Raw genomic sequence first — 13,735 nt, 5'->3', positions numbered from 1 at the left:
AACAGTGTCTTAAAGTTACAAAGGTAATCAACAGGAACTGAAAATAGTGATTTAAACATTAAGAAGTTGGGTTTGGAAGGGGGAGGTAGAAAGCGGTATAAGTAAGCTATGTTTGATAGAGAAGCAGGGGCTCAGCGACATTGCTGACAACCAAAAGGACCTGGACAAATGACTGGTAGAGATTCCCCTGGGTAGGAAGACTGGGAGGATAGCGGCTGGGTGCTGCGTGTGGTGGCAGGTGTTCTTTTCCATCAAAGTGCTTTTTATGAACCATTTGATTTTCTTTGTTCATTGGTAATGGGATAGGTTAAGAATTTGTTAATTCCCAATAAACAAGTGTTTCTGGTGTGTCTTTTGCTGTTTTTAACTTTTAGATAGATGCTAAAATACATGGGGGATATAGTTTAATCTCTACCATAAAATAACTTAAACATCTCTTTGCCTTTAGTTTCTGCCCCCTCCTATTTTAGAATGGTGAAAGAGGAGGTATAAATAAGTCATACTTTTTGTACTTCTATTTCATATTTTTCTTGTATATCCACGAAAACCACCAATTTGATTATCTTGCCCTGTTGAAGAATTTAAAGTGGTTTCTCCAGCCTGAACTCCTTCCTAACCCATGTTTGATTTTTGCCCCTCCAAATCTGTCAGCATGTCTGACAAGACCTCTTGGCCCTCCTTTTTTTTTTCTAAATAAACCTTCCTCAGAAGAAATGTATCTGGCCTCTCCCTGCATCCCCTAGGAGCATGTGGATGTGTGGTGACTTGAAACTAGACTGCAGGAGACTGGCAGGAGGTAGTGCTAGCATATAGGACCTAGTACTGGCATAGACATTGTTCCAGGTGCTTGGGTATGGCAGAGAAGGAAATTGTTCTTTTGTTTTGTTTTTATTGATCTTTAGAGAGAGGAAGGGGGAGAGAAAGAAGGAGGGAGAGAGAAATGCCTATCTGAGAAACATCGATCAGCTGCTGCCTCTCGCATGCACCCTGACCGGAAATTAAACCCACCACCTTTTTTGGTGTATGGGATGACACTCCAATAAGGCAGCCACACCAGCTAGGGAAGGAAATTATTTTAAAAAATCTCTACCCTTGCCCGTCTGGGCGTGGTTTAGCAGTTGAGCATGAACTTAGGATCCAGGAGATCGCTGTTCAATTCCCGGTCAGGGCACATGCCCAGGTTGTGGCCTGATCCCTAGTTTAGGGGCGTGTAGGAGGCAAGCCAATCAATGATGACTTTCTCATCATTGATGTTTCTATCTATCTCTCCCTCCCTCTTCTTCCTCTCTCTGAAATCAATAAAGATTAAAAAAAAAAAAAATCTCCACCCTTAAGGAGCTTCCATTCTGATGGAGTTTTACATAAACAGAAAGGTTATAAAAATAGCATTATGTGTTTTGAGCATAACTAAGGAGATCAGTCAGTAGCTCTGTCTTTGAAACATGCTGTTGGAGTCTGTGGCTTTGTCAGTGAAATGTGCTAGCCTCTGAGGTATCCTCTGGAAAGAGGGGGACCTGGGTGGTACTGCCTAGATGATATTTGGTATTCCCTTTCCTTTGCCTCTCTTCACAGTAGCAGTAGCTAGAAGAGACAGAATTGTTAGAAATCATTTTTGGACAAGATGGGCTTATGGCTGCAGGAACATCATAGGAACCTTGGCTTTTAGTCCTACTATGTGCAGTTCGTTGGATATCAACTCCTGTCTGCCTTTCTTTTGGTTGTGGTTACTGGACATGACCTTGGTTTGCAGAAATGATGGTTATCTTGCGTATATGGCACCCCCTTGGAAAATTGTGAGAATTCTAGAAGGGACTATAACTAGCATTTTGTACTAAGTACTTCTAAGAGGATTTTCATTGAAATGCACCCTAAAAAATATGCTGGCTGGGATTTACTTCACAGTAAACTAGAGGGTAGGGAATAGGTGAGGTACAGATATAGTAGGCCTGGCCATGAGTTGATGTTGGAGCTAGGTAGTGGGTACATGGATTTCATTTCACTCTTGTTGTAGATGCTTGGGATTTTTCATAATTAAAACAAAGTACCCTTGTGGTCAGGGAATGATGACTTTCATATTTTTGCTTTATTGTATTTTGCATGAAAGCTTTGTTATAGTGAGGTCTTTAGGGTTTTTTTGATATGATTTTAATGATCAGATACCATAATAGGACTGAATTAAGATTAGACTGGAGAGAAATGTTCAAATTTGTGTTTATTAATCAAATTTTTAAAAAGCATGTATGACATGGGTGCCTCAATTACATGTTAGCCCCCCCCCCCCCATGGAGACCTTTAAAGAAAAAGTGAAAGGAAGCAAAGTTATGATCAGTTGCCAGAGAAATGACCTTTTAGAGGCTGAGAGTAAGGTGTGACGTATGGGAGAAGTGAAGGCCTATTACTTAAATTAGACTTTAGGGGTAAGCATTGCCTAAGGTCAGAGGCCCTCTGGGACCCACCACCATTGCTGTTGATTTGCCCCATTCTAGGCTGGTGTTCACTTACTCCTTTGTCTCTGCTTTAACCTTGTTTCTTCCTCTTATCCCTTTAGTATCGTCTTGCCTTACCCTTGATCCCCTAAGACCCGAATCCATCCATCTTGATCTCATTAGACTAGTTTTTCTATATCACGTCCCTTTCTACCCCAGGCCCAGAAGCTGGCCATAGTTTACTCCTTTCCTTCATCTCTGCTGTGTAGTGAATGACTACTAGTGTGAACAAATGCCATTGGATCACAAAGTGGCATAACACAGGCTGAGGAATGGAGACCCATTCGTGTAGCCTTAAAAGATGTCAGGCAGTTGGCAAGTAAGAATTCTAAATAAAAATTGAAACTACCACCTGTATTTTTTCAGGCCGTTGATGCTCACTGCCATCAGCTGCATCCTCCCTATGGCACTGGTAAGTGTGGGAAGGGCTGGTGACAGTTTTGGTGGGCTGCTGGATTTCTTTTTTCTGGGGGAGAAATCTATTTGCAAGCTGTGTTGTTAACTTGTTCCCAGCGGCTGGACAGAGTGAACCAGCTATAGGAGAATAAAAAGAGGAAGAAGCAACTGACTATACTCATGGGTTTTCTTGGGGAACTGTTGTCAGAAACAGAAACAGGCTATTCAGTATGTGCCTTCATAAATTAGCATGTTCTATGCATTATTTTGGATAATAAACATATTCTATCCAAATGCTTTAGGATGTCAAATAGCAATTATTAAATTTCCTGAAGTTCTTAAAACATTTTTCTTCAAAGATAGATGTTGGCTGTGTAATAGACAGGGTCCAGAATGTCATGTGTACTTACTGTTTCCTTCAGTAGCAAGATTTATCTCCCTCTGGTATTTTAAGTTCTTTGTGGTCAGGGGATCAAGAAATGTTTGTTCCAGTGATTAATATAAAATTCTGATAAAGACTTGACTTTTTTGGGGGTGAGAGTTGGAAACCAGAGAAGAAATTTGTGGCTCCTTGACTAACAAACTTTAGGTGGACTTTGGGACCTGTGATTTTAAAAATTATTTCACCACAGTGCTTTATAGTTAGGGACCCAATAGAGAAAAACACACAATAAAGTTGAAACATAGAGCAGAGCAGCAAGTCACAGAATTGCTAAAGTATGAGCTGATAACTAAATTACTTCTGGGGTTGCCTTATACAAGCTCCTGAAATTCTTCCTCTGTCTCCTGCTAATGAGTGGCTCAGAGGCCACACAAATTCAGAAGTTTTATCTTTACCAAGGTGGTTTCCATTCCAAGTTGTAATAGTATAGACAGTTTGATGTTTATACTATTTCATTTCTCTAGTGTCTGAAGCACTTAGATCATAGAAGAAAATGCCTCCAGAATAGCTAATAAAATTCTGTGAACTCGTGCTCTGTTAACCATGTCAGGAACAGCAGCTAAAGCATTCACTTAGCATCATTGGCCCATATCCTGGATTTCCCCTTACCCCCTCCCCCCCCAGTCCCACTTAGGAAACAGAGAAAGAAATGTGTGGCACATTTACTATGTTCTCTTTTTTTAAAATTAAGAAATAATTTATTGCCTGGCCGGGCGTGGCTCAGCGGTTGAGTGTCGACCTAGGATCCAGGCAGTCGGGGTTTGATTCCCGGTCAGGGCACATGCCCGGGTTGTGGGCTGCAGCCAATCAGTGACTCATCATTGATGTTTCTATCTCTTTCTCCATCTCCTTTCCTCTCTCTCAAGTCAATAAAGATATACTTAAAAAAAAAAAAAAAAAGAATTTCTTGATTTGAGAGAGAGAAGAAGGGGTAGAAGGAGAGGGACAGAAACATTGATTTGTTGTTCCACTTATTTATGCATTCATTGGTTAATTCTTGTATATGCTCGGACCAGAGACTGAACCCGCAACCTTGGCATATCGGGACATTGCTCTAACCAACTGAGCTACCTGGCCAGAGCTACTACATTCTTTATTTTAAAAAACAAACAAACAAACAGGAGAACTTGATTTCCCAGCATGGGTCTACTCCTATAGGTATCTATGCACAGGCCTGTTTGAGGGCCTATATCAGGGAAAATATCTTTTAAGTGTCCTAAACACAGAATGTAGAGGATGACCTAAGATATTTACCTGCAGTGTTTGGGAAATACTGTCGACCAGCAGCAAAGTCCTTTTTGACATGCATGTAGCTAAGTGCAGCTTTCTGAAATAAAGATATGGAAATGTCTGAGAGTGTTGAGATTATAAATGCAATGGCAAAACAAAGCCAGATTGGATTGATAATGCAGAGCAGTGTCTTGGGTAAATGACAACAGTTGACCTCCATAGTCCTTTCAAGCTGTAGGGGAAGCTCCCTCAGAGGCTTCTGACCCATTGTGGGTTAGGTTCTTGGGCCCATGGGAACAGGAGAAAAGGGCACAGGAGATGGGCTGCAGTTGGCCTCTTTTCTGACCCCATCTTTGACTCTGAAAGCTGCCTTCTGGACCACCCAGAGACTTGAGGGCACCTTTCAGTCTTTGATGAACTTTATACCACAACTTGCCCTTCCTTTCCCAGCTCTCAGGGAAAGTGAGAGAGGGATTTTTATCTTTGGGGCTTATATTTACACTGACCAAGGCTTCAGGGCAATGTGATTGCTTAGAGATAGGCCAGAGAGTTAGAGGCAGGCCTGAGAGTTTAACAGCAACATTTAAGGAGCTGACAGGCTGAGGGCAGAGCATCCAGTGGAACACTAAGAAGGCTTCGTCTGGGAGGTCAAGAGAGAGAAAATGTTATGAAGTTATCAGCATTGTAGATCTATGTGAAAGTTTTATCTATTTATTCTAAAATTCATGTTGTATAGTCAGTTAACCTTTGGTCAAAACTGTGTTAAAACTCTGAAGGGGAATTTTTTGTTTTGAGGAGTAAGTAAACTATTTAATGCAGTAGTATAAAGGTCAACCCTCTGTTTACTGTGATATTTGTTTATGCAACTGATTGCCAGTGAATTCAATTTGGCAGACTTTCCCCTCTGACTTCTGTTATGAAAAATTTTAAACGTATAAAGAAGTTTGAAGAATTTTACAGTGGCCATCCACATTCATGTCACCTAGATTGTACAGTGCTAAGCTTTTGCTGCGTTTGCGTTATCATATATCTGTCCATCAGTCAATTTTACTTTTATATAATTTTCGAAGTATTATTTACATTTCATTAAATTCACCCATTTCAAAGTGTACTATAAGATGAGTTTTAGTAAATTGATGCAACTGTGCAGGCATCACCACAATTTGAGTTATAGAACATTTTCATCACCCAGAAAGTTCCCTTGTGTCCATTGTAGTCAGTCCCTGCTCTCAGCCCCAGGGAACTACTGACCATTTTTCTGTCTTTGTAGTTTTTGCCTTTTCTAGAAGTTTCATATAAATGGAATCGTACAATACGTAGTCTTTTGTGTCTGGCTTCTTTCACTTGGCATAATGTTTTTGAGGTTCATTCATGTTGTATCAGGTCAGTAGTGCTTTCCTTTTCATTGTTGAATAATGCTTTTCCATTGTGTGGATATACTACATTTTGTTTATCCATTCACTCATTAGTTGATGGATATTTGGGTTGTTTCCAGTTTTTTGGCTATTATGAAATATGCTGCTATGACCATCAATGTCCAGGACTTCATGTGGAGAATATGTGTTTTTTTTCTCTTGGATAAATATCTAGGAGTGGGATTGCTAGGTCAGATGGTAAGTATATGTTTAGCATTTTAAGAACCTGCCAAACCGTTTTCCGAGGTCACTCTGCTGTTTTACATACCCACCTGCATTAAAGAGGGATTCCAGTTTCTCCTCCTCCTGGCTAGCACTTGGCATTGTCAGTCTTCTGAATTATAATCATTCTAGTGAGTGTGAAATGGTGTCTTGCAGTTTTAATTTTCATTTCCCTAATAATTGATGATATTGATCTTTTCTTGTGCTTATTTGCTGTTCATACTTCTATTTGGTGAAGTGCCAAGTCTTCTACCCATTTGAAAAAAGTGGGTTTGTCTTACTAAGTTGCATGAGTTCTGTATGTAGTCTGAATTAAGTTCTTTATTAGATAAGTGATTTGCTACCAGTCTATGGCTTTTCTCTTCCATTTCGTGTGTCTTTGAAGAGTAAAAGTTATTTTGATAAAGTCCAATTTATCAGTCTTTTAAGGAGTGTGCTTTTATTATTATATCTAAGAAATATTTGCCTAAACCAAGGTCACAAAGGTTTTCTTTTAGAAGTTTTATAGTTTTCAATTTTACATTTAAATCTGTGGACTATTTTGAGTTAATTTTTGTGTGGTATGAAGTAAGCATCTACGTTGTTCCTGTGGTTTGTTTGTTTTGTATAATGGTATTTGATGATTCCAGAACCATTTTTTGAAAGGACTGTTTTTTCCGCCATTGGATTACCTTGGCACTTTGTTGAAAATTAACCATAAATGAACTAGTTTACTTCTGGATTCTCTTCTGTTTCATTGATCTATATGCCTGTCTGTGCTTAAACCAGTACCCCACTGTCTTGATTACCGGAGCTTTATGGCAAGTCTTAAAGTCAAGATGGTATAAGTCCTCCAACTTTGCTCTTGTCTTTCAAGATTGTTTTGGATATTCTGGGTTCTTTACATTACCACACATTTTAGGATCAACTATTAATTTGTACAAAAAACCCCCACCAATAACCCTGCTTTGAGCTTGATTTAATTTTGATTGCTTGTGTTCAGCCTATTAGCTGTTTTACCCAGTATGGTAGCTATGACCACATGTAACTATTGGGCCTTTGAAATGTGATCTTTTAAAATTGGTATATACTGTAATTCTAAAATAATACAATGGGCTTTGAAGACTTAGGTTAAAAAGAATGTAACAATTCATTTTTTGTGGATTACGTGTTGAAATAATATATTAGATATTTTGGGTAAAGAAAATATATTATTAAAATATATTTCATCAGTTTAGCCTGGCTGAGTGTGGCTCAGCGGTTGAACATGGACCTAGGATCCAGGAGATCGTGGTTCGATTCCTGGTCAGGGTACATGCCTCATTTGTGGGCTTAACCCCCAGTCGGGGGTGTGCAGGAGGCAGCTGATTAATGATGACTCTCATCATTGATGTTTCTCTCTCTCTCTCTCTCCCCCCCTCCCTCTCTCCCTCCCTCTCCCTGAAATCAATAAAGATATATTTAATAAATAAATTAAAAATAAATATATTTCATCAGTTTAAAATTTTAGTTTTTGTTTGCTGCTGTATAGAAATACATTTGACTTTTGTATATTGACTATATTTTGTTACTTTACTAAATTATTAGTTCTAGAAGTAGTTTTATAGATACTTTTAGGATTTTCTGTATAAGCAATCACTTTATCTAGGAATAGAGACAATTTGCTCCTTCATATCCAATCTTTTATTATCATCTTTCATTTTATGTCTTTTTCTTTTTCCTTGCCTCATTGTCCTGGCTAGAACCTCTAATATAATGTTAATGAGATGGTGAGTGGTCATCCATGTCATTTTCCTGATCTTAGCATTCACTGTTTCATCATTGGGTATAATAGTTTTCAAAGATGACCTAGATTAGATTCAGGCAGTTTATTTTTCTTCTTAATTCGGTGAGAGTTTGAATATTGAATTTTGTCCCTGGGTTTTCTGCAACTACTGAAATGGTTATTTGTTTTTCTCCTCTTTATTTTATTAATTCAGTGAATTACATTAAGAATTTTCAAATGTTAAATCAGCCTTCCAGTCCTGAGATAAACCTCACTTAATTATGATACACTGTCCTTTTTCTAATTGCTGGATTTAATTTACTAAAATATTTGGATTGATTTTTGTGTCTATGTTCATAGGCGATATTGGTCTGTAATTTTCTTTGTTGTTGTCATATTTTTGTATCAGGGTCATAAAATGACTTTGGAAGTAGTATTTCTTCCTTCTGTAGTTTCCAAAAGTGTTTGTGTAAGACTGTTGTTGATAGAATTCACTAGTAAAAGCTTCTGGGCCTGGAATTTTGTGAGAAATTTTTTTTTTATCAGAAATTCAGCGTCTTTAACTGTTAAGTTGTTCTCTTTAATTTTGTGTCAGTTTTGATAAGTATTTTAGGGAACTTGTCAGTATCTAAGATATCAAATGTATTTTAATTAAATCAAAATATTACCTTATTTTTCTTTTAATATCTGTAAGATTTGTAGGGGTAGTTCTTTCATCCCTGCTTTGGTAACTTGTATTTCCTTTTTTTTTTGTTAAGTTCTAGCTAAAGGTTTTATTGACTTTGCTGAGCTTTTTTAAAAAATCAACTTTTAAACTGTTATATTCTCACTTTTTAAAAAAAATTCTCATTGATTTGAGAGAGAGAAACATTGATTTGTTGTTCCACTTATTTATGCCTTCATTCGTTGCTTCTTGTGTGTAGTTTAACATGATTTTTTTGAGGGGAGTAGGAATAGGAAAACAGCTTGTCTTTGTTTTAAATTTATTATAATTGTTCTTGACTTATGTTTTGTGAAAGTCCAAAGTGGCCATCAAAGGCAGATCTTATCAGCTTGGGGTTTGCAGTGTAAACTGGTGAGATTCCCAGGCATGCTAGAAATAGTGACCCATTCCCTTTGAGAAAGGGACCCCTTTTGGCCCCTGAGATGGAGAGAATGGTAGACTCTATGATTCTCTTATCTCTGAGTAAAGGCCCAGATTAACCTATGAGTAAATACCTTGGGACTGCACATTTTTATATAAGAAACTTCCTGGTTCTTAGTTTTCAGTCTTCAGTTAGTATTTCCAGAAGTAGAAAAAGGACTCAAATACATAAGACTTGTAATCTTATTACCTGTTAACCTGATAGAGCTGCAAGTTCATCTTGAATATGGCATGGTCATAAGTGTTCCTTCCTAAGTCATTAGTCTTTCTGTTTTTGAGTTCTCGGTTACCACCCTGGATCCATTTTCCTTTTGGAAAAGGTTTGACTTTTTCATTATAAGTCCTTCTTGATAATACAGTTGACCCTTGAACAACGGGGTTAGGGGCACCAACCTCTGCACAGTCAAAAATCAGTATAACTACACTGTTTTGAACTGGATAGGTCAATTGAAAACCCTGCATGTACATGGACCCGTGCAGTTCAAACCCGTGTAGTTTAAGGGTCACTGTACATAATCCTAACTACTAACAGGTTGTTAGTTTCTTGATCAAAACAGATCAGCAAGAGTTCATCTTGATTTGGCTGAAAGATTATTTTTTCCACAATTAAATACATAACAGAAGAGTGGAAGACTTTTGCCAGTTGTGAAGTGTTGACTAATAGATTCATAATCTATTAGTGCTGAGCTCCTTGAGCATTACAGTAATGGTGTGAATGCGCAGGTACTTATTTCCTGAGGGAGCTCACCTGTTTGCACTCTGAGAAAGACAGATTTTTATCTTTAATGTTTAAATATCATTCACAATGTCCTGGCCCACCTGCTGAAGGTGACTTAAGTATTGCCCCCCCCCCCCCCCTTCTGTTCTGTTCTTTATCACCTGAGGTCACTTCCTTTGGGACTGCTGGGGTATATGTAGTCAGTTCTCTCTCATGACCCAAATCAGGGAGAGGGTGGCTTCCCTACTGAGACTATCTTTTAGCATATATTATTCTAGGCACTCTTCCTCTGCCTCTGTGCTGCTTTTGCTCAGAGAACCTTTTGGAACCCGACTTCTGTGGTGGTTATTACTGGGCAAGGTACAGTCACACTGCATTTTGCTTAAATTAATGGCCTTGCTTAAATTAATTCCTTCAGGTTTCTATGATATACAGTGGGCATTATAATGGGTCGTTTTCACACCCCAGTGTATGGTGTATGAACCACAAGTAGCACCTCCTGCCGAAGGCTGGTGGGAAGCACATACTGCTGACATGTGTGCCTACTGTCTTGTTTATATTGGTGTGTTTTTTGACTGTTGGCACTAAAAGAATAGATTGACATCAGTCCACTGCCATTTTTATAAAGTGCTAGATTCATCCTCTCTTCTGATTACCTGTTCTTACCAAAACTCAACTCTGCTACAGTATTCTGAGTTCATGATTAATGGATTTACAGTCATCAGTAAAATTTTCAGTTTCCACAGAGGGCCGTGTTGTTTTCCATACGTGGGCTGCAGCAGGTGTGGGAATTCTGAGGCTTTGTTGCTCCTGCTGGTTGTTGAGATCAAGTGCTCAGACCAAGTATATATTGTTAAAATTCTGTTTCTTCAGGAAGGTCAGGAAATTACATTTTGAAAAGACACAGATTAAAGACATGATGTAATTTAATGATCAGCATATATTGAGTGGCCACCCTGAAACCAGTCCAGTTCTGGGTCCTGTGGAACTGTGAGAGGCAGCCTTACCCCTGTTCTTATCTTAAAGGCTTCACCTAAGCCATCTGTGGTAATAAGGTGAAGTGGCTGCCGGATATGGCCAGGAATCCTCTGGGTTTCCTGCATGGTACAGGAAACCTTTGATAGGATCTGGTAGCCACTGTGTGGCAAGACATTGAGAAGACAGAACAGAAAGCAATGGGTATAGGGCTTACAGAGCCCCATTGGGTAAGAGATGACACAGAAGGTTCCAGTGAACAGTATCCTATCCTAAACAGCATCACTATCAGGTTTTTAAAAAATATTTGTAGCCAAAAGCTACATTCAAACAGCCATTAAAGTTTAAATGAAATATTTTGTCTCTTTTCATTTTGTGATAGTGGTCTATTGTGGAGGAATAGTTTTGTTATGATCACAGTTAAAAGAAATGTTAACTATAATTCAGGAGTCCTAGGTCTAAAGTCCCTGTGGGCCTCAACAAGAAAATACTCCAGCAACATGCATGGGTCAGATGCCTCTTGTCTTGCATGGAAGGGAAGTAGGGTCCCCCACCCTTAGTGAAGTAAGCTGTCTTAAGTCCTTGGTTTTCTCCAAATGTACCTGGGCTTTAGGACAGGCAGGCAGTCATTCACTGCACAGCCTTTGACACTGATTATGCACTGGAACATGCCATTGTCAGTAGGGGTGCACCTGTCTCCTTTCAGGAGTGGCTTGAGCTCTAGGAGCAGGATCACATGTTGGTCATTGTGTGTCTTCTCCCCTGCAGTTCTTACTTTTGGGCCAGCATGCCTACTTTACAGATCCTTGGATCCTCTTTTAAAGACAGTCCAGTGAGCAGAATACCAAGGCTCTATGTGTTCTCTTGGCTCCTTAGCCTGAAGTGTGTTCCTTGTTTCTCCTTGATTCAATAGCACTCTCATGCTGCATAGTGCTCTCTCTGGGAAGCCTGATCTAGGCATCCAGGCACATCTTAATCTTCTGTAGCCCCCACCCCCAGTCTTGACACACATAGTGGTCTGTCTTGCAACTAGCTTACTTCCCCTATTAACAAGATATGGTGGCCCAGCTGGCATGACTCAGTGTTTGAGCATCGACCTATGAACTAGGAGATCAGAGTTCGATTCCCTGTCAGGGCACATACCCAGGTTGCATGCTCAGTTCCCAGTAGGGGGTGTGCAGGAGGCAGCCAATCAGTGACTCTCATCATTGATGTTTCTATCTCTCCCTTCCTCTCTGTGAAATCAATAAAAACATGTTTTAGAAAAAAAACAAGATATGGTGGCTATGACATACATACTATCTTACTACTGGTTCTTTAACATAACATTAAAATGTGAACTTCTTTCCATGTCAGTACACTTACTTCTGCAGTGTCCTTTTCAATGACTACGTAGTAGTACATTGCATGAATCTGTCACATAACTATTTATTTTTTTAGGCATTAGGTTATTTCTGTTTTTTTTACTTCTGTAAAAACACTATGATACACATCCTGTTTCCTCAGAAAAATTTACTGAAGTAGACTAGCTAGCCTGAAGCACCTTCTGTGGCTCTTTGGTAGCCATAACCACTGTGCTTTAAAAGAGAGTGTAGGAGCCAGAAAGGCTGCCCACAGACTTCTAAATTATCCTTGCAATTAGGGCTCACTGGTTGCCAGGCATTCGGAAAATTTAAACAGGCGTTTTTTGTTTGTTTTGTTTTGCTGGATTTATACAAGAATTTCACGTAAGTAACAGGCGTATCAAGAAGTATACTCTCAACCTGTGGCCTCCTAAAGCAGCTTGAGGAACATAATATCACATTAGGGAGCCCATAGCTGTTTTGCTTAAATTGGATGCTGAGTTGTTGTTTACTGTAGACAGGGTGGTTTTGCTGAAGTTTCTATTCAGACTAATTTCTTAGGGTCATTAATGAAAGCAAAGATAGAAAAATTAAAGAGATCCAGGAAATCACTAAGATTATAAGAGTCTGAACTTAAAAGACAAAGCAAAGCATCAAGAAGAATTTGAAATCAAGCCTGGACCTGCTATAGACATGAATGTATGTGTTTCTCAAAATGTGGAGCTCTCTGAAAGAAGCTACAGTTATAATTTGATTTTTTTCTTTCTTCTTTCTAGGTGTCTCATTCAGTTGCTAAACTTATATTAGTTAATTTCCACTGGCAAGTTGCAGAGATATTGGACAGGTAAGGTGTTTGGGGGAGGAGAGATGGCATCGCCCATAGCTCCTCTCTCTGCCCACCCAGTGGTGATTGTTATTTACATTTTGGAGTATATCCTTACAGTGTGCATAGTATATTTTTTAAGCTCTGGGTCATATTGTATATATATTTTTCTCAATATGTGGTGAACATTTTCCCATATATTTTTCAGCATATTCTTTCTACTCCAGTTTTTTGCTGGCCCAGTATTTTATCATATAGATGTTTCATACATTTTTTCAGACCCCTTTTGTTGGACAATGAAGTTCTCATTTTTTATGCCCTTGTTAATTCGTAGTCAGTGCCCTTCTAGATAACACTTGCCAACATCTCTAGTTATTTCTTTTGAACACATCAAGTGAGGAATGCATCGCAACATATCACATATCACCTTGAGAAAAGGTTGGGCAATTTACCACCCACCTCCAGAAACAGAGCAAATCAAGTGCAGATTTGGAATCTCAAGATACTGTGGAAGTTGTCAGGAGAAGGGGTTTCTCCTCCCCCTGGTCCTCTGGAGACATTTTCTAGACCCCACCCTTAGAGATATGTGCTTCTGTCTAGCTCAGGGTTTCTCATCCTCAGCACTTTTGACATTTTGGGCTAGATAACTCTTTGTTGTGTTCACTGTACTATGAATTGTAGGGTTTTGGTAGATTCCCTTGGCTCTACCTACTACAAGTCAGTAGCAGTAGCACCCCAAAGTCCTTGAAATACAAAATGTCTTCAGACACTGCCAAAAAGCCTCTGGAGAACAAAAT

General features: G+C 39.0%; 1 protein-coding gene across 2 annotated transcripts in view; it reads left to right on the top strand.

Annotated features, from left to right (window-relative positions):
- The window catches only part of ARIH2 (ariadne RBR E3 ubiquitin protein ligase 2), a 46,790-nt gene that overhangs the window by 16,601 nt on the left and 16,454 nt on the right, over positions 1-13,735 (top strand). The window contains exons 2-3 of one of the 2 annotated variants that reach the window (XM_087824763.1): positions 2,853-2,898; positions 12,892-12,959. In XM_087824763.1, coding sequence (XP_087680889.1) covers positions 2,860-2,898; positions 12,892-12,959 — 107 coding nt within the window. In that variant the 5' untranslated portion in view covers positions 2,853-2,859. The remainder of the gene's footprint in view (positions 1-2,852; positions 2,899-12,891; positions 12,960-13,735) is intronic. The other variant, XM_016202832.2, reaches the window with a different exon arrangement.

The sequence above is a fragment of the Miniopterus natalensis genome, chromosome 15 (assembly GCF_054644295.1).
Source record: "Miniopterus natalensis isolate mMinNat1 chromosome 15, mMinNat1.hap1, whole genome shotgun sequence".
NCBI classification, from domain to species: Eukaryota; Metazoa; Chordata; class Mammalia; order Chiroptera; family Miniopteridae; genus Miniopterus; species Miniopterus natalensis.
Note: the sequence above shows the minus strand (reverse complement) of the source record. Positions and strands in the feature narration are given on the sequence as shown.